Source organism: Ruditapes philippinarum, unplaced genomic scaffold (genome assembly GCF_026571515.1).
Source record: "Ruditapes philippinarum isolate M1 unplaced genomic scaffold, ASM2657151v2 ctg5360_1_1_1_1, whole genome shotgun sequence".
NCBI lineage: Eukaryota > Metazoa > Mollusca > Bivalvia > Venerida > Veneridae > Ruditapes > Ruditapes philippinarum.
The window spans coordinates 122,297-144,464 of NW_026862805.1; the positions used below are offsets into that span (position 1 = coordinate 122,297).

A 22,168-nucleotide genomic window follows, 5' to 3' on the forward strand; every position below is an offset into this window, starting at 1 on the left:
TTTAACCTTTAACCAAATTTCAAAGTTTCAAAGGGGCAAATAATTCTGCAAATATTGCAGGCAGAGTTATGCAATTTTGCAAACTGATGTACATTGTTACTATGAAAAAGTATTTTAAATTTCAATTGAATATCTCAAGCAATAATTGAGATATTTGACTTTACAAAAAAACTTTAACCATAATTCTAAGTTCCAAAGGGGGATAATTTTGTCAATATTGTAGGCAGAGTTATCCAACTTGTCAATCTGATGTACCTTGTTACTATAAATATGTATTGTAAGTTTCAATTGAATATCTCAAGCAATAATTGAGATATTTGACTTTACAAAAAACTTTAACCAAAATTTCTAAGTTAAAAAGGGGCATAATTCTGTCAATATTGTAGGCAGAGTTATCCAACTTGTCAATCTGATGTATCTTGTTACTATAAATAAGTATTGTAAGTTTCAATTGAATATCTCAAGTAATAATTGAGATATTTGACTTTACAAAAAACTTTAACCAACGCAGACGCGGACGCGGACGCCGGGGCGACTACAATAGCTCTCATATTCTTCGAATAGTCGAGCTAAAAACCAAACCTTAACCAAAAAGGTTTAACAACACCAATATCAAGACAATAGCTCCACTTGGAAGAAAAAAATTGGGGCATACCTTTTATACAAAAAATATTTTCATATAATCAATACATGAAAAGTTTTCAATTGAGAGCAAACACAAGTACAACAGAAAAACATTTTTGAATACCTGTGGACAGTTACCATGGCAGTAACACCTGCTTCATCAACAGTAGTTACCCAACTTTAAAAGATTCACACTTAAGACCAAGATATCCAAGACTATGATGTAATGTATAAACATATACTTACTTAAATGATGCTACAGTATCTTTAAAGCCAAAGTACTGGAAATGGTCGTGATGTAAGGAATGTGTACACGGTGGCTCTGCTCCAACTCGCCGCTGAAAATTGTTACCATGAAAACGGAATTCTAGGTATCGTGAAAATGACAGGTTCCATGTATCTGGGCTAATGGGTACCACTGGAGTGACCTGGTAAAAACAGATTTACATATTCACAATCTGCTGAAATTATCCTGTAAACTATGATAAATAATATTCAAACAAACATGATTCACACAGATACTAGCGTAAGAAATTGACAGACTTTTAAAATACATTTTAAAGGTCAATGGCCTTAATATTCAAGTGCCAATTTTAATAGGTATCACACAGATGTAAGAGTTGATACTTGTTATGTAGGTGCAACCTCAAAACCAGTAGTGACGTACATATATCCCTGTGTAAAATATTGATAGTTCATGATAACAATATTCTGCAGTGTTTATTGTAATATTATTTGCATTAAGTTTTATGCAACTATTTATCATTTAAGGGCCACAATAGTTATATTATTAGGGCCGCAATAGTTACTTCATATGAGTGTTACACCATAGATAATTCCGAAGCAACCACAAGTATAATAGCCCAAGTATTCTTTGAAAAGCTCTGATTAGAACATGTTTATTTACCTGTTTACACTTATGACACCAACTCCACACGAGGATACAGTTTTGTCCATTTGGTATAGGTTGATCCAATCTCTTCAAAACCAGGCTGATACATCCATACCCGTGTACGAACCTGCGTACATGGCGATCCATAGATGTGTTACACAAGTCAGAAGGACACACATATGAAGGTCTGATGTAAGATAAATAAATAAACCAATTAATAAAATCAATAAATATATCTTTGCAGGTATGCTCTCTTTTTTTCTTTGGAAATAAAAACTTTTAATCTTTAAAGTGTACTTGTAATTGCAACAGTATTTTTGTTCACATTAATGTTTATGAATATTAAACACACAGTATAATGAAAAAGGTGAATGATTACTATACTGTGTATCATCCCATTTTTGTTAAATGTTAACCGTCATTATAGAAAGAGACTGTACAGTTCTTTCAACTATTCTACTTTACCTAAAACAAAACCTCTCCAGAAATCCACCAAGAGTTGTATCATTCCTACCGTAAAACTCCATTGTAACCACCCTGAAAAAAATATTACATTCGGATGATTCCAAATTGTTAACATAAACATGAGCACAGCACAAAAGGGCGTAACTCAAAAAGTATTGCTTTCATAATTATGTCCCTTGCCTATCATCTGCACTTTGTCATAATAAGAAAGTATGTATATAAATTTCGTGTTGATAATTTCTAAAATGTTTGAATAATGGGCTATATATTTAAGTTTTTTGCATGATTACAACCACTACGTCAACATCACAACAATCATAATAGCCCGAGTTTTTCTTTAAACCAGAAAAGTATGAACATAAACCAATTATAATCAATTTCAGAATGAGGAAATTACTGTGAAATATACATGATAAGAAATGACGTCATCCTGAGCACACAACTCATTTGACATCAAAGTCTCGGCAGATGAGTCATATTGTGGGAAATAACTTTGCTACATGTTATATTTAACTTCACTAATTCCCTAGTACAGACATATAAGAAAATGTGTTTTTATATATCAATATCATTTATTACAGTAAATTTGTCTACTTCACATTTACATTTTTTGTCAATACATACCATGGATAGACACATGGACTTGGATGATTCTCTGACTCATAACTGAAACTACTGAACAGCACAGCTATTCTCTGATGTCTGAATGGATCGAGGCAGTCTACTTTTCTCTCTGTGCTAACTTCTGTCTCTCTCTTGCTCACATCTACTGAGAGTTGCTTCCCTTTGTTTACCAACTTTTTCGACTTTTTGTCCGACTGGGTCGGGGTATCAATAATACTGATTCTACCGCCATAGGCTCGGAATTTGGCAAGAAGGTACTGTAAAAATGTAGTTAAAATTCTAAATTTTTATCTTATTGACAATACTGTCATAGCAAAGGCTGTCCAATGGAGAACAATAGTTATGACCTTGTAAAAGCATGTCGCATGCAGAAGTAAATATGCATTCAATCCAAATTGGAGAGATTATCACTGGGCTCTTTTTAAGTTCTAAAATTTGTCTGACATTGGAAGTCACAGTATATAGGTAAAGAAGGAAAAGCATTGTATTTTGGAAGTCACAAGCCAAAATCAAGGAGTAGACTCCCACTATTGAAAGCCCTGTTATCAAATATAAATACATGTATGTTACTTCACTCTTCCAAATAAAAAAAGAAACAAGAGGGCCATGATGGCCCTGAGGTCGCTCACCTGTATATAGTCCCCCCAACCCCCACCCCCACCCCCAATGTTACAGGGTCAATTTAACCCAAGAGCTTTTATTTGCACAAACTTGGTAGACACCCATAAGAAAATGTTTCATGCTAAACATCTAAGCTCTAGCTCATTGGGCGTTTTAAAAGAAGATTTTTTTTAAGTTTTTACTATACACATATAGTTAAAAACAATGACACCCCTGGGGCCGGGCCAGTTTTGACCCCAGGGCTTTTATTTGAACAAACTTTGTAGACACTTACTAGAAGATGGTTCATGCTTAATATCTTAACTCTAGCTATTTGGTTTTTTTCAAAGAAGATTTTAAGTTTTTGCTATACACATATAAAGAAAATCTATGACCCCCTTGGCGGGGCCAATTTTGACCCCAGGGCTTTTGTTTGAACAAACTTTGTAGACACTCACTAAAAGATGTTTCATGCTTAATATCTTAACTCTAGCTATTTGGGTTTTTTCAAAGAAGATTTTTTAAGTTTTTGCTATACACATATAAGGAAAATCAATGACCCCCTGGGCGGTGCCAATTTTGACCCCAGGGCTTTTATTTGAACAAACTTGGTAGACACCTATTAGAACATGTTTGATGCTAAATATCTTAGCCATAGCTCTTTGAGTTCTTTAAAAGAAGATTTTTTAAGTTTTTACTATATGCATATAGGGAAAATCAATGACCCCCCGGGGCGGGGCCAATTTTGACCCCAGGGCTATTATTTGAACAAACTTGGTAGACACTTATAAGAACATGTTTCATGCTAAATATCTTAGCTCTAACTCTTTTGGTTCTTTTAAAGAAGATTTTTTAAAGTTTTTACTATATGCATATAGGGAAAATCAATGACCCCCGGGGCGGGGCCAATTTTGACCCCAGGGCTTTTATTTGAACAAACTTGGTAGACATCTATTAGAACATGTTTCATGCTAAATATCTTAGCTCTAGCTCTTTCGGTTCTTTAAAAGAAGATTTTTTAAGTTTTAACTACATGCATATAGGGAAAATCAATGACCCCCCTTGGCAGGGCCAATTTTGACCCCAGGGCTTTTATTTGAACAAACTTGGTAGACATCCATTAGAACATGTTTCATGCTAATTATCTTAGCTCTAGCTCTTTGGGTTCTTTAAAAGAAGATTTTTTAAGTTTTTACTATATGCATATAGGGAAAATCAATGACCCCCCCGGGCGGGGCCAATTTTGACCCCAGGGCTTTTATTTGAACAAACTTGGTAGACACTAACTAGAAGATGTTTCATGCCAAATATCTAAGCTCTAGCTCTTATGCTTTTTTAAAAGAAGATATTTAAAGTTTTTTCTTTCGTTTGCCATGGCAACCAGAGTTTCTGCATGGAATTAAATTCTTTGAACAATTTTTAAAGGTGACCACTAAAGGAACATTCCTGTGAAGTTTGGATGAAATTGGCCAAGTGGTTTATGAGGAGATGTCATTTAAAGTAAAAGTTTACGGACGGACGACGGACGGACAGACGCCGGACGAAAAGCGATCACAAAAGCTCACCCTGTCACTTTGTGACAGGTGAGCTAAAAAGAAATGCAACTGGTTAAAAAGTTAACAGGGAAATAACAATTCACTGGCTTTACCATTCTTAAAACATACATTTAGCTTAAGCCATATCTTCCAAGAACCAAGTGATAAGCCTCTGCTATCAAAACATGGTCAGGCTGGCCAGCACTTCCATGTAGTCTGACCAGGCTCTAAAATGATGGCTGACTAGCTTTAAATTTCCATCGTAATACCCCCAAAATTGATAATGGACAGTTCCAAAAAGTAGAAACTACACAATAAACACAATCCAAAGTGGCAGACAACAGACTATTCTTATCTGCTGTGTTTTGAGAAGATAACAAGCAGCAAATATCTCTGTATAAATCATAATTATGTAAAATGGCCGACAGGTCGTATATTCAACAATTATTTAAGTACCTGTGGTGTCAAAAGTCACATAAAAGTTTATATTGATATGAAGCTACGATTATGAGCTTTTCATTGGCGTAAGAATTTTAAAAATTGGACAATAAATCGCAAATAAACCAGCAGTTTAAATAAGGCCTTTTTTGTATTGTTTTAGTATTTCCAAGTTGATTTTACCCATTATTCAGGGCAGATATCTCGTGATTTTCAATCGATATTCCTAGGTCATTTACATAGTTCATATAGAAGACTGACCAGGCTCTATACTGCTGACAGTTCAATGTTTGTCTTTCCATATTGAAATCCCTTAAATTTCAAACAGACAGTTCCAAATTTAAAGCAGGGCAAATCAGTACCATATACAAATATAAAAGAGCCACGCCATGACAAAACCAACATAGCCATCAGGATCCATGCTGTTCGCTTACAAACCCTATAAGAAGTAAAGAAACTGAGAGTGAACAGCATGGATCCTGATCAGACTGCATGGATCCTGACCAGCCTGCGCATCCACGCAGTCTGATCAGGATCCATGCTGGTCGCAAACGCACTATGTTGGTTTTGTCATGGCGCGGCTCTTTAAAGAAGTCAAGGGTTATACTGAAATGTTATGCAATACCTGTGTGGATTTATCAGTTGAAGGTTTGATCAGCGGGCATCGTATAAAATCATGAGCCTCTGTAATAACAATACTAGCAGGTGCCTCCTTTTTCCTCGTCATATCAACGTCCGAATGTTTTGCTTTTGTTTTACGCTGACCTGATTTGAGACTGAAACAATAGTATGAAATATACACTGTATTGGTATTTAAGAAATGCAATTCTAACACGACCTGCATTTTTCCCTATTGAACATAGAAGAACATAAAGTGTGTGTTATTATGCTATAAAATCACTGTTTGACGTTCTATATTTAGACATGTGACGTAATCATTATACACGTGACGTAACCACTAAAAATGTGACGAGCTGACAATAAGTACGGACACAAATCAGGCGCAATTTAGCTAATTATCATGTACGGGCAGCATTTATTAGTTGATGTTGTATTAGAATCGAAATAATATATCCAAATCGGTGATTTTATTGCTTGATAACATCACTGTTTGTCGTTCGGATGCGCATCATTATATCACTCGGGCTACGCCCTCGTGATATAATTCCCCGCATCCGAACTCCAAACAGTGATGTTATTGAGCAATAAAATCACAGTTTGGGATATATTATTTCTTAAACATACATCATATTTAAGTCAATATACTAAAGTTGTGTAAATTAAAGTGTTGGTAATTGCTTAAAGCAGCACGCTTCAGATTCATGCTAATTTTCATGAATCTTTTTTAAATGTATTTAAAAGAAAAGTATTGTTAGGTGAACAAAGAAAATAATTTTTACATTGCAAACAACACTTATCCGTATTATTTACCCAAAAGATGTCAAAACATGCAAAAATAGCCTGAACTATGTTAGTAACACAGTAGAAATATGGTGAGAAATACTGCAAAATCGGTCATAAATCAAACATGACATGGAATTTTTATTACTTTTATCTTATATCTTTTTACTTTTCTTAAAATCTCAGTACTTTTTTCTCAAGTTTGATGTTCAATTCAGCTTGACAATGAAAATATCAGCACTAGTGGTCAGATTTAAAATTTTAGTGGGTATCATTATAAATCCAAACATGAACAAACTGCTAGAACTTACCAGAAGTTTGCAGACCAATAAATTTCCTCAGGGAAGTACTTCCTTAACTCACACTTGGAGCCTGTTTCTGTTTCTAGGTATGGAAGATGATACTTTATATATGGGGAAGTTGAAAGTGCAACATTGTCTAGAGCTTTCCTGAATTTTGTTCTGAAATATCAAACGCATGTATAAAATGTATTTTATCAAAAATTTGAAACAGTTTCCAATACCGTAATTAACCCTCAATCCTGGAACTGTAAGTGATCTAAAGGCCTTTGTGTGTTTTGTTTGTGTTTTGGGTTTTACGTCACATCGACACAGTATAGGTCATATCGCGACGTTCCAGCTTTACTGGTGGAGGAAGACCTCAGGTGCCCTTCCGTGCATTATTTCAGGCACGAACGGGCACCCGAGTAGAACCACCGACGTTCCGTAAGCTAGCTGGATAGCTTCCTCACATGAAAGAATCCAAAGTCCCTGTCGGGATTCGAACCCACAGAGGTGAGGGGCAAGTGGTTTGAAGTCAACGACCTTAACCACTCGCCCCCTATAAGCCTTTGCCATTAGTATAGTCTATATAGAGCCAGGCAAGTCAGCATTTCTATGTAGTCTGACCAGTCTTTATACTGATGATAGCTCAATTTTTTAAAATTTTAATGGGTGAATCCATTTCACAAATTCAGTATCTTATGGGTTAATATATACAACTAATCTAGGGTAACTCTCTGTTCTTGTTTTGGCAAAGCTAAAAAAACATAACTCTATGTAGAACAATCTATTTTTAGTCTCTGTAAACTTCACTTTTGCGCAACAAAATTAAAAGTTTTCCAAAGAATATAGCTCCTTAGGAGATACCAATACACCCACCAGCATTACAAGATATTTACTCTTTGATGTACTGTTGTACATAATATAAATTATTAAACCTAATTCACTATGTATTTTTTTGTATTCCTTTAGACCAGATATACAAAGTGTGAGATCTTACTCAAACAGGAACGTTGCTAAGTATAATCATGTACAATTTAATCAAACAAACGCACCTATGTGTAACAAGTTGTTCCTGGAATGTTATTGAAGAATGAAATATTGACTCATCCTGACTCATCTGATAACTGTACAGTGGATCAGAATGGTCAGTTAATTGTGTTATTTGTGACTTTCTTATAGGGCTTTTATCTCTATTTCCCCCTGAAGGATGTTTCTTTCTCAGTTCTGGGGTTAAACCTCCGCCTCTGTTATTATTTACATTTGGATCTAGACTAGTAACCTTTTCTTTATTATCTACATTTTCTAGGCCAAAAGTAACATTTGATCTGTCATTTACAGTGTCTGTATCAGCACCAGTTTTAGAATCAGCAGAATTTGTAACTTGATAACTTTTTGCTTCAATATTGATAAATGAAGATATCCTTTCTGAGTCAAGCACTTCTTTAGGTTCTTTAACTGTAATAGAACCAGTCTCTATTGTGTTTATTTTAGAACCAGTCTCTGCGTTACCAGCTATGCTATCAGTCTGGTTCAAAGCAGTCATTTCTTTTGTACTGGATTTCTTTACATTATCACAGACATGTGTTTGTTTATCTTGTTTGTTCACTAAATCCTTTGTATCAAAGTGATTTATACCCTTATTATTGTCATGTTCTTGTTTAACACCTATATCACTATCTATTGCACCAATTTCTGCTTTATTAACATTGTTGTTTTGTTTATTTTCATTACTATCTACAATATTGTCTGCACTATTATTCTTAGAACCGGATAAATTTCTTTTATTTCTGTCCACTGATTCTGTTCCATTGGATTCATTCTGTTCCTTTGGCTTCTTTGTTGACACCAAGGTTTGCTCGAGGTCAAAATTAAGGTCATCCTTCACTGGCGGTTTAAGAAACTCATCCATGCAGAATGCAATCTCCAGTCGGGAGTGGTACGATGCGTAAATCATGAAGTTGATAATTTTCTTCACCTAAAAGTCAGAAAATGAAACAAATCTAAAATTTTTGTTTATTGACAACTTTCAAAACTGTCCACCTGACCGTCAGTTTTCATTTTTTTTTTGTACACATGTATTTTTCAATATCAAGTGATGAACATTAATCTTTGACGCAATTATACAAGACAACAAGAGCTGTTAGTATGACAGTGCCCTCTACTATTCTCAGTGCTTAATGGTAAGTAAAGGAGCATATTTCTGTAAAAATATAAGTAATAAAGATTATAATTTCTTTTTTTTTTAAATTATGTTTTTTTCTTTTATAGCAAGTCTTTTTTGTACATTAAAGTATAAAAGCCTTAAAGAACATTTCTTCTTCCTCACAAATTTTGTAAACATGTAATACTTTTTGACATAACCTATTGTAAACCTTTATTTTCTTTAGATTGAGATGATGAAAACAAAGTTTTACAATTGTTAATATATCAAAATATTATACAAAAATTAATTATCATTAGCCAGTGACTGTCACTTACTCTTTTCAATTCTGACACAGATCCCCCTCGTAGAGTAATGGCGCATCCCAGATGTGTGGCACAGCCATCAAAGTACAGCATGTTACGAGTGTCTCCGGACGGCAAGTGAAATGTTTTCACAGAAAACGTATGACAGAAACCTAGTTTTACACCCCGTACTAAACTGTCAATTGACGCCACTATATCAGTGACCAGAAACCTTGATAATCTGTCCATAACACTCTGAAAAAGAGTTGATGAGAGAAATTAAACAAAAGGGTAAATGACGGCCTCATAACTCTCGCCTTTTTCATGTTTATTAAGTATCAAAATTTTTCAAAGTCTATCTACCCAATGCTAGGTGGGGCTTGGTTTATACAGAGTTTATTTTAGTTCTATTGTGTAGGAAGCCAGAAGCTTATAGACACACTTTCGAATCGGTTCCTTGAACGACCCGGTACTGATTGACTAGTGTTAAAATTCTTGCTAAAGGCAACAACGACTTGTCCTTGCCCATGCGGCTAGTGATCATCAGATTACTTGTCTGATGCGTTAACCAATCGGCCATGCCGCCAGAGTGATGTTGCACTTCCAAATATTTTTATTAACAGAATCCACAAAGCCCAAGTCTGCTTTGAACTATTTGTTTTTGTTTTCAAATATTGCTCTCGGGCTCCCTTTCCAATATGTTTTTACCAAACAGCTATGAGATACAAAGGAATCCGGGAACCAGTCCATAGATCTTATTGAATACATCCATTGGTTCTTTTACATGCCCAGTGTATAGCACTGATACATGTAAAGATAACCTGAGTTTCATTTCAGTATACCTCTTGGTAGGTGGGAAACACTGAAAGTGTCACAGAAAAATCTCAAGGGTGTTAACAAGGATCGACCCTGGAACCTCAGGAGTGACAGTAAGTGGTCAAACCCACTGAGCTATTGAGCCAGCTTAATCAACACATATTAACACAAGTAGTTTAATTGTTCTATATGATATCTTGATTAAACAAGGAATGATGGTTTATAAGATAACAGATTTCACTAACCTCTTTCACATTATAGATGAGGGTTATCCCGGCCTTCAGCAGAAAATCTTGAGCCAATCTAGATACCGATTTCTCCACAACTAGTACGTCAGGCTTAGGCTTTAAGGAGGTTATCTTCTTAATATTCTTACGAAGAAACTCCTCTTCCTGACAAAATAACATGTATCAAATACTCTAATATTGTAATATTAATATACAATTATTAACAATGTTACAGAGAACATTATCCACTAAAAATCTTGTGATACTGCGAATTCACTTATTTTCTTGGGCATGAAATTTCTAGGTTTTATCAAAACAGGCATTTTCGTAGGTTCTAAAATTCTTTGATTTTTAATCTCTTGTAAAAAATAAAATAAATAACCTAATGAAAAGTAATCTTACACTTAATTTTAAAGCAAGAAGTATTTGTTGGGATACAATTTCGTCGGATCTTAAATTCGTGGATTGACCTACCCACGAAAATTCGTGCCCCACGAATAATAATGATTTTACAGTACTTTTTATATTAATATTCTTTAAAAGACAGTGATTAGTCTTCGCCATCAGTATAGTGATAGTGGTGTCTAACTAGGCTCTATTCTGTCTGTGCTGATTTACTTCATATAATCATCACTCATATCCCTGATATCAGATAGTTGCAACTAAGACCCCAATGGTTACACGTTTAAATGGATTTGTTTAGATTTTCATTCATAAACGTTTACGATATTTTTACCATTTAATTGAAATGACCATATTTTCTTACAAAATATCTTAATCATTGACTGTAATCATGAATTCTATCAATTCTAATTAATTTATTCCAAAGTAAAAAACAGAAAATGGGTGTTTACAACACTTCACACAGCATTACCGTGCAATAATCGCTCGTGACATAAAACATTTTTGTAAAGTTGATTTTCATTTTATCTATCAAATAAGCGAAATGGGGATTAAATGAAGAAAATGTGTGCCGACTTAATCATGATGAGCCTTGAACATTATTTATTTGTATATGTGTTAAAATAGAAAGTAAGTCAGCAATTGGCGACTCGAATACATGGTGTAGTACAGTACATAGAAGTACCACCGTTTAAATGGCATCGTTTCGGTTCTCAACAATTGTGTAAACGTTTACAAAAAGTTGTAAACGTGGGAGCCTTAGTTGCAACAAGGCCTGTCCTTTGAACAGCATGCTTGACAATTCTCAGCATTTGATAGTAAAACAAGGGCCTGGATAATGTACAAGTTTCTAAATTCAAAAGGGGCCATAATTCTGTCAAAATCCATCTTAGATTTATGAATCATAAACAGTGACATCCTTTTATGCTCTCAAATAAGTGTGTAAAGTTTCAACCCATTCTCTGATACAAACTTGCATGAAATATGCAAACAAAGTGTGACACGGACGCCTGGATCAGTACAATAGCTACAACAGTGGTACAGGTACACAAACATACCTGTAATATCTGAGGTTCCAGGTACGAGATTTTGTTCTCGACTCTCTGATACTCTATAGAGCCTTGTAGTAGAAGAACACTTGGATTGTTTATTGTTTGTTTCATCTTCTTATGAGCCACGTTTTTTCTAAAGATGACACCATGCAGTAGTCCCGTCTCTTCTCTTGAACCGCCAGGAATCTAATTAAAAATTAACACAGGTGTGCCCATAACAATATATATCAAATTCATTTTTACATCTTTTTATATTACTAAGTTTTAAAGGGATTCAACTAACAAGGAAAAAGTCTGAAAACATAAAATTTGAATTTCTTACATAAATATAAACTTTGACACTTTAAACAGAATGATATGCAGAATAATTAAGACATATACTTGGTCTTAAATAGAAAACCATATTTTTGTGTTATTTGAAGCCAGACTTAAGTGAAAAGCATTGCCATGCTTTTCAATATTTGATCTATTTCATTATTAGAATAATTACTGAAAGTTTGTACACAAGTTACTGGTCTAGACCTTCATCAAATGGAACATTTATCTTAAAAAAATATTTCCAGTTCTGTCATGTCAAAAAACCTTAGTTGAGTCCCTTTAAGACAAAAAAATAAATAAAAAAAAGTAAGGTGCCTATCCTTGCATAATTTCAGGCACCAATAGAACACACAGGGATATTACCTTTTAATTCAATTAGTACAAGAATCATATCAATTTTGTTTTTATTTCACAAACTACAGTTTAGATTATGAAGAATGTTTTCTTTTACAAGCATATCATGAACACATCAAAATTATTATCCCCGCACCTTTTTTATATGAATGTACTTGCGTATGTCCATGTCGTCGGAGCTGTTTTTAACGTCGGGTTTAACAAACAAGCTGACACGATCCACTGTAGATATGATGATGTCAGCCCAACTTCCCGCCATATTCTCCTCAAACAATAACTGTTTAGTCATCATAGTTAAATGCTCATGGTGCTCATGTCTACAATATAAAAAAAAACATACCTCGACCATAAACATCAATTATCATAAACGTTGTTTATAAATTTCATTATTTTTTCAAACGAGTGTTTTTCACTTTTAACTCAAAACATTATTAATACTGTCAAGGTAAATTTGACGACTTTTACTGCTATAGAAAGACCTTAGTTATTCCCTTGTACATTAATCTAAGGCATAAGTCTAAGTCTGATAGAGAATAACAACCTTCATTAAGCTTGTTGAAATAGCACCGTGACAATTATAGGAAGAATCCAAAGTTGGTGGCTAGGTTCTGACATGCAAGAACAAATCTAATTAACAACATTTAGGAAATATTCCAATATAATACAAAATCAAAGTGTCAATCAAAAAGTTTAATGTTAACATCTGGATATCTAAGAGAAAAACATTTAAAATATGTACATGATTTCACTTGTTAAATTTTTATCTCAAGAAAATATCTTATTTTACAGTATTCATTTTCACTAGGTTTACAAAAGATTTACACTCACTGTAGTTTATCGAAAGTTTCTTTCTCTATAGAATCGTCAGTGACCATATTTAATGTCCTCCAAGATCCAGTCACTTCTTCTGCACATAGTGACTTCTCTGTTTCTGCACCAACATTCTCGAAGATCGGTTCGACCACAACTTCCTCGTTACCCAGTAAATTCTGACGTGGTAAAGGTTCATCAAAGTGCCTCTCATCAACTGAATTAAAGTCACAACAGAAAATGTAGTTCCAGCTTTTATATGGCAATAAACTCTTGACAACAATTTGTTACCTTAGTTCAGTAACTTGTTAACTAGTTATATAATTTTATTGGAGTTAACCAGTTATTACACTAAGGTGACAAATTATTATTTCATTTCTTTTTGTCTTTACCTAACATCAAACACATGCTATAATGCTTCAGGTAAACATTTAAAATTTGTTACATTAAAGTTGAGATCAACAAATTAAAATACATTCATTTTATCAAAATTATTCAAAAAAAAAAAACCCACTCACCTTTGATATCTCCTTTTGAATCCTCTGAGAGATCACTGTACGCCTGGCTAGCAGTTAAGCCACTGTCTCTATGTCTGTGTCCCTCACTACCTGAAAATATATATACCACTACATTTATATACTAGAGTAACAGACAACACATGTACACAGGGTCAGAGGCGACAAGAAACAAAAGCATGAACAAGAAAAAGAAAAAAAAGACAGAAAACACATCTATGTTAAATATGTTACAGGTTACCCACAGTTGCAAACAAGGTCTAAGGCAGAATATATAAACTGGGTCAAAAGTAACATGTGTAATACCCATATACAAGGTCACAGGCATCACATCTATACACTGTCACAAGCAACACTAGTTTACCAGATCAAGGACCACACATGTGCATAGTATCATGGGTAACATATGTACACAGTCATTGGCAACACATGTACACACAGCAACACATGTACACATGATCATGGGCAAAACATCAACACACCCTCATGGGCAACACATGTACACAGGATCATAAGAAACACATCTACACATGGTCATAGGCAACACATGATCATGGGGCAACACATGTACACATGGTCATCACATGTACACACAGTCAAGGGCAACACATGAACACTCAGAAATGGGCAACACAAGGCTGTGGCAACACATATACACATGGACATGGGCAACACATGTACACATGGACATAGGCAACACATGTACACACAGTCAAGGTCAACATAATTAACAGGTTATAGACAGATTTACTTTTTTAATAGGAATAAAAACAAAACATTTCAGGTTTACCTGTATAACAGTTATAACTTTCCAAGTAACTGCATACAGATGACACTTTCAAACCAATCCATAAAGACATGTGAAACATTTCTGTACAAATAACAATCTTATCAAGCAAGTCAGCTCAAGCTTTGACATTTAATGGATGAATGTTTAATAAAACTATGTTAACATTTTCTCAAAATTTCCATTCCTCTAATTTATCTCATATTCTTTTTCTTATTATTTTGCCTATTTTGTTCATTTATCATTATTTCATTCTCGATCCCTGCAATGTTCACCCTCTTTTCTTTATTATTATCTTTTACTCTGTTCCTCTATCATTATATCATAGTCTGTTCCTTTATTTTATCTCATACTCTTTTTTTCAATCATTATTGCATACATTTTCCCTTAAATATTGTCTCATACACTGTTTCTCTATTATAATCTCACACTGTGTACCTTTCTTATTATCTTATACTCTGTTCCTCTATTTATTATCTCATACTCTGATTACTCTGATCTATTATCATCTTTTACTCTGTGCCTCTTTATTTTTATCTCATACCCAGTTCCTCTTTTTATATCTTATACTCTGTTTCTCTATAATTATTTTTTCTGTGTACCTTTTTTATTATTTTATACTCTGTTCCTCTATTTATTATCTCAAACTCTGTACTATTATAATCTTAGACTCAGTTCCTCTATTATTGTCTTTTATCTCATACTCAGGTTCTCTATATCTTTTATGTTTTACTCAGTTTCTCTATTATTATCTTTTACTCAGGTCTTCTATATCTTTGATCTTTTACTCAGTTCCTCTATTATTATCTTTTACGCAGTTCCTCTATTATAACCTTTAGCTATGTTTCTTTATCATTATCTTTTGTCTAATACTCAGTTCCTCTTTTTTTATCTTTTATCTCAAACTCAGTTCCTCTATTATAATTTTTTACTCAGTTCCTTTATTATTATCTTTTATCTAACTCTCAGTTCCTCTTTTTTTAATCTTTTATTTCAAACTCAGTTCCTCTATTTTTCCATCTTTTACTCAGTTCCTCTGTTATTATCTTATACTCTCATCCTCTATGTGTTATCTCATAGTCTGTTCTTCTATCATTACCTTATACTGTTCATCTATTACTTTCTTATACTCCATTCCTCTATTATTATCTCATACTCTGGTTGCATTTCCTTCAATTTTAACTCATTGTTGAAAAAAAAATTTCTTTCTGATTTCACTAAACTTTAACAATGCATGAGTAATATTACAAATTTCCTAAATAATTTGTTAGGTTCATAAATAAATGAACAAAGTTAAAGTAACAACCATGCCTGAATACACAAAACAATCAGTCTCAAGACCATCAATAAACTTTGCAGTCAAACCATAGCGTTTTAAGAAAAACAAACGTTATTTCTATGATATATATATATTACACTTTATATTCCACCTTTAAAGAAGTGAGCTCTATTAGCTAAATTAATACATCATTTGTTTAGTGATGACCTGAGAAACAGACTTGCCTTGTCCTTATTTGTAATCTTCTTCAACTTTTAATTGTATTGATAACTTTCATAACAAAATGAGAGATAGCTTAAAATGTTATCAGTTCAATAAAGGTCACTGTCATTAAGGAGACTGGTTAATAACCTTTGTAGTTTTGTTTAAGACATATGCTCTAAACCTTTTTTTGTCTGTATTTTGAACTGTGTTTTTTTGTGGTTGATGTCAGGTGGTTTTTTGAATCATAAAAAAATGTAAAGATTTATATACAGGTTTGTTTTTGGAAGAAAACATTATGCATCTCTTCCAGGCACTATTTCAGACATCAGTGAGAACTAGAGTAGAATAAACAATCTTCAAGAAACAAAATTAAATCAAGTAAAAAAATCCAAACTCCCCGACAGGAATTACAGTGACAGGCAATTAACTGAAATTTAACCACTTAGTCATGGACAGTTATAATACACAGTGAAACTTAAAATAGATAGAGGATATTTATTTGTTTTGAATAAATATGCTATATATCACACAGAGAACAGGGAAAAGTGCAACATTTCCGTGATATTTTAGAGCGCGTAACACAAGTGAAAATGTGGATAATTTCTTACCTTTAAGTGTTTAGGTCACTGACCCATTCAAACTTCCAAAAAGGGACAAGCAAGTGATTTAAAGTCAGAAGCCTTATTTAAATGATTTAAAAATATCGTAGTGTCACATAAAGTAAGATTAGATTAGGTGTTGTAAAGTTAGCTGAGGGAAAGGTTACCTGAGATAATAAAAGGTTATGTGTTATAAAATACTATAAGGTGAAATGAGGTTATAAAAAGCAAGACTGAAATAAAGTGAAAACTTAAGATAAAGAAAGATAGGGCAGGGTGAAGTTATATTATTAGATATACAGAATTTTTAAAGGTTATATTATTAGTTATATAGGTTTTTTGTAGGTAATATGGCCATATATAAACAGTTGTTTGGAAATATATTGCAAACAACCATTTATATATGGCTGTATAACCAGTCAATAATCTTTATAATGAATCTATAATACAGCTAACTTCATTTTTAGAGGAAAACGTGAAATTACTTCATAATTTCACAGCAGCCATATATAGAGATTATATAAACATCACAGTTATTCAATGATTAGCGACATTACATCTTTATAATTTCACAGCAGCTATGTATATAGTTTGTATAAACTTCACAATTATCCAATTAAAAGTGATGTAACAAACCGTACAGTATTATAATCCATAAAAATATGTTTAAATACATACTATTGGCCTCTGAGGAGTCAGACTGTATCTCCTGGAACCACTGTGGGGCATTATCTTCATTCAGAGAATCTTCTAGATTCTCAAACTCTGGCGATAACATGTCAGAAATTGGTATCTGAAATAGATAGGAAAATAATTTGAACTATCACAAAGAATTTCCTTAAGCTTTGCTTGATTATACGGAATCATGATTGAAACAAATTGATGAAAAGAAATTTTGACGTCATCATACTACGTTTTTATTTATCTTCCCCTGAAAGTGAGTTTTTATATACCCCTGAAACAGCCTCGAACCTATTCTTAGGATATCAATCTCCCAGCAACCACCCTATCTCAGCAACCACTCTATCTCAGCAACCACCCTATCTCAGCAACCACACTATCTCAGCAACCACCCTATCTCCTTTCCTGCCCTAAACCCCCCTTCAAAAACAAACAAGATGAAAATAAAGAAAACGGGAAATATAATTGTTGTCTCAGAAATCATTTTTTAGCCATTAAACATATAAAAGTTTACATTGACTGATATAAAATAAACAACATGATTATTGTAGTGGGGCCTTATAGTACAATGTATTTATTTCAACAAAATGATTTCAAGTAAAGTTTTACCTCAGTGGGCCTGTACAGAGTGAAGTCATCTCTGAAAGGTGTGGTTATTGTGTGTATTGGGTCCAAAAAGGCTGCATCTATCAAAGCCTGTCCTATAGCTATTGCCTGCACTCTGAAAAAATAGCACATACTAATTTATTACAAATATAAATGAAGAGGTTATTGTATTACAAGTGTTCCCTTCTATTCATCAAATACATAGAGAATATTGAATGAGTGTAGATTTAATATTAAATCTACTGAACAAGTTGAATAAAATCATATTATGCCAACCTCTGGCAAGCATAATATTGTTTTATTCAACAAGTTCAATTAGTTAAGTATTGAATCTATATGAAATATATAATATTTTTCTACACAAGATGCTAGGAGTAGGATAACAAACACTTATTAATATGCTTAACACTTTTGCAAACAGACTTCAAAATTCCTTGATGTTATACTTTAAGTTATGGATCTGACAAGATTTTCTACTGACCTTTGTACTCTAAGCGTGACCCTGACCTTTAATCTAAAGGTCTAGTCTTGCACATTGAACACTGCTACACATTGGTTGAAAAAATCATTTCTTTATTTAAAAGTGAAAATTTTCCCTAAAATAGCATGGAATGGGACACAATTTAACACTGAAATTATGCTGCACAGAACAAATGAGCCGCGTCACATCAAAATCAACATAGTGCGTTTGCGACCAGCATGGATCCAGACCAGCCTGCGCATCCGCGCAGTCTGATCAGGATCCATGCTGTTCGCTATCAGTTTCTCTACTTGTTATAGGGTTTGTAAGCGAACAGCATAGGTCCTGATCAGACTGTGCGGATGCGCAGGCTGGATCCATGCTGGTCGCAAACCCATTATGTTGGTTTTGTCGTGACCCGGCTCAAATAATAAACCAGTTTCTCATGTACAAACCTATTAGCAACTTTATCTTGTTTCAGTAACCAGTCAACCACAGTATTTCCTGCAATACATTTCTGATATGTACGTAGCCTAACTCTGTAACTTTGAAACACCACACCTTTCTCCGGGTCATTCATCAGTGACCATAAGTTGCGAAGCTGTGACGAGTCCTTTAAAACAAATCATAATATAGTCATGGCACTGGTGTATATAATGTAACTGTAAAATAAGTTACAATTTAAATGGTAAAACAAGAGCCTGAATATTGTAGAGTTCAAAAAGAGCCATATTTTGTCAAAATCCATGTTACAGTTATGGACCTTGGATAGTGACCTCCTATAATGCTCTCAAATAAATGTGTGAAGTTTCAACCCATCCCTTTCATTAGATTTGGAGATAAAAACTTGCACGCAAAAACTTAATCAAAGTGTAACACCACTGCCTAGGTGAGTACAATTGCTAAACATATTCTTCAAATAGACAGGCTAAAAAGCAGAAAAGCAAAAATAAACAAGCAATTATCATAGTATTGCAAGCAATCCATAAGTCCCCTACCGGTTAGAACCCCAGCAGCATTCTGATGGGCCATTGGCCATTCAATTTTACCAGTGGATGAATGACATGAATGAACTTAAATCTTTTGAGTTCTAAGTTTGTATATATCACAGTAATGTGTTAAGTTTCCCTGCCTAGTAAGGAAATTCTGTTTATACAACCTTGTCATATTATTATGATGTGGGATTTTAAAGTAAATCCTATAAGAAATGAAGAAGTTGGAGTGAAAAATACCAATTTCTCGAAAAAAATCTAAGTTCAAGGGGGAGATAATTCTGTAAATAGTCTTGCTACAGTATTTAACTTTCTCAAAAATGTTGAGTGATAATAAGAAACATATATATGAAGTTTGAAGTAGATACATTAGGAAATAAAGAAGTTATTTAAAAAAGACAACATTTTTTTTTCATAAAAATTCTAAGTTCAAGGGAGGTAATACTAATAATTTTTGTGCTAGAGTTGTAAACCTTGTCACATATGGTGTGGTTGATGGCCAGAAACTTATATTTAAAGTTTGAAGTAAACACCTTAAGAAATAAAGAACTTATAGTGAAAAAGCTGAAAAATTTAAATCAGAAATCTTGAAATTCAGGCTATTTGTTGCCATAGCAACCGGAATTTTCAACATAGGAAGAAAAGAAAAAGATGTGCATAATCTCCAGACTGCCATCTACCCATATTTCAAGTTTCATAAAAATATTTTCAGTACTTTTTGAGTTATCACAGGATCCAGTTTATTAAGGGTGTAACGGTTTACCCGTATACCGATATATTGCAATATGAAAAAACAAATTTCGTACCGCGGTACACTTTTTGGAAAACCGGTATTTTATTAAAATCATATTTTTCCATTAATTGCCTTCTAATTTTGTACAAATTTCACATAAAATCTTTAATTGGCGAATTTGTTGGCACCAACGTAAGATAAAAGTAACCGACAACTATTACACTTAAAAAGTCAATAAGCGGCCGCATAATTTACATTGGCGGCCCAGATGTGAAAGGTCACACGCGACTAGTTTTGTTTATCAAATTGTGTGACACTTTACTTTCTATTTATTCCTTACATTTTTATTAAGTTTCTACTAAAAATATATACATATAATAATAATATATAAATGTTACTCCATCTTTACATCAAAACATATACATGACAATACGTATTGCAATATATTGCAATACGCTTCAGCAAAATGGCAATATATTGCAATACGGTTTTTGCTGTATTGTTACACCCCTACAGTTTATGTGTTAAATTTGCCATATTTTCAGACTATTTGTTGCCATAGCAACCAGAATTTTCAACATAGGAAGAAAAAAAAAAGACGTGCATAATGTCCATACTGCCATCTATCCATATATCAAGTTTCATAAAAATATTTTCAGTACTTTTTGCGTTATCGCGGGATCCAGTTTTGTGGACGGACTGACAGACAGACGGACAGACAGACGGACGGAGGGTTAACCTAAAGTCCCCTCCGGTTAAACCGGTAGGGGACTAACAACACCTAAAACAGTTTATAGTCTCCAGTTACAAAAGTGGTTTGATGAGGGTACAGAAACTAGCTTTTTTGGCCTGACCATATTACCTGTATAAGCATTTTTCTTTCAGATGAAAAGTTATCAGAAACCACAAATTCAGTCTGTGGAGTTAGATCAAATGGAGCAATACCCTCTATGCTGATATCTGGGTCACTTGGTGACCTGCAAACAAAAAAAAGTTCCAAGTTCATTTAAAGTCAAAATGTTCATTGGCATAAACAACATCAGATGTTCATCGCCAAATAGCAAGATTGGCCATTAAGAATTTTGAAATTTCCCTTTATAATGTGATCTTAAACTTAAGTCTAAAGAAGTCTCAACCCTTGCATGTAAGTTTTTAAACATTTCCTGCTCGGCTCCTTCTGTCAATACATTCAAGCCGCCTTCAGTTTTTCTTCAGGTTAAATTATGTTATTTGTTAATAAGTCGCCCTGTATAATTGTTAAATCAGAAGAATTAAGGTGGAAAAAACAAATCTGCCGACTATAATTTAAAATACATAACCAATAAGGAAACCCCTTGATACCTCTAGTCTCCTGGTTTGCTCTCTATATTTAAATAAGTAAAAGGGACGACTTGTTTCCCGATTCTTTTATTTTTAGAAACTAAAGTTACTGACATGTTATGAATAGCTGTTGGGACCAATTTTGAAGAAGGCTTTACAGTGACATGATGCAGTTTGGCAACATAAATTATCACTTAAATACTTAGTTTGAAACAACACAGAATTGTTTTTCTAACAGAATATAACAGCTGAGGGTCATTTTTTTAGGATTAAACATTATTAAAGTACTAAATTTAAAATAGAGATATGTGTAAAGCTTGAACAAAGAATTTCTATGAAAAATTTGAAATATAGGTTAAAATTATGCGATTGTATCATTTTAATTTTTTTTACCTCAAAGATGACTGAAGATCAAGTGTTGACCTTTTCTGACCTTTGACCCCAGAGTCAGGTGTCAATGATATGTCTGCTTGCAGATACTTGTTGAGGACCTCTTTTATAACATTTGGATCAGCAGAGGAGTTATCTTTCTTAGCATACCGATGCACTATCTTGAAACAGTAGTTACATACCCTGATACTTCCTAAAATATACAAATTAAAGTGGATTGTCTATAATGAGTATATTTTCAGTAAGTTTTTAAATACTGATAAAAACGATAGAAATGTTCCACTTCAATATGCTGATGAGATATATTGCTTGAAA

At 33.6% G+C, this 22,168-nt stretch overlaps 1 protein-coding gene across 1 annotated transcript in view; it reads right to left on the reverse strand.

Annotated features, from left to right (window-relative positions):
• Positions 1-22,168, reverse strand: part of LOC132720281 (1-phosphatidylinositol 3-phosphate 5-kinase-like) — a 53,923-nt gene that overhangs the window by 28,536 nt on the left and 3,219 nt on the right. Inside the window, exons 5-22 of the mRNA XM_060704380.1 lie at positions 21,857-22,046; positions 21,006-21,120; positions 18,874-19,031; positions 17,962-18,073; positions 17,350-17,464; positions 13,806-13,895; positions 13,306-13,504; positions 12,614-12,794; positions 11,812-11,991; positions 10,370-10,516; positions 9,342-9,563; positions 7,916-8,838; positions 6,891-7,040; positions 5,804-5,954; positions 2,606-2,862; positions 1,982-2,053; positions 1,532-1,703; positions 871-1,052 (exon numbers count right to left, since the gene is read on the reverse strand). Coding sequence (XP_060560363.1) covers positions 871-1,052; positions 1,532-1,703; positions 1,982-2,053; positions 2,606-2,862; positions 5,804-5,954; positions 6,891-7,040; positions 7,916-8,838; positions 9,342-9,563; positions 10,370-10,516; positions 11,812-11,991; positions 12,614-12,794; positions 13,306-13,504; positions 13,806-13,895; positions 17,350-17,464; positions 17,962-18,073; positions 18,874-19,031; positions 21,006-21,120; positions 21,857-22,046 — 3,616 coding nt within the window. The remainder of the gene's footprint in view (positions 1-870; positions 1,053-1,531; positions 1,704-1,981; positions 2,054-2,605; positions 2,863-5,803; positions 5,955-6,890; positions 7,041-7,915; positions 8,839-9,341; positions 9,564-10,369; positions 10,517-11,811; positions 11,992-12,613; positions 12,795-13,305; positions 13,505-13,805; positions 13,896-17,349; positions 17,465-17,961; positions 18,074-18,873; positions 19,032-21,005; positions 21,121-21,856; positions 22,047-22,168) is intronic.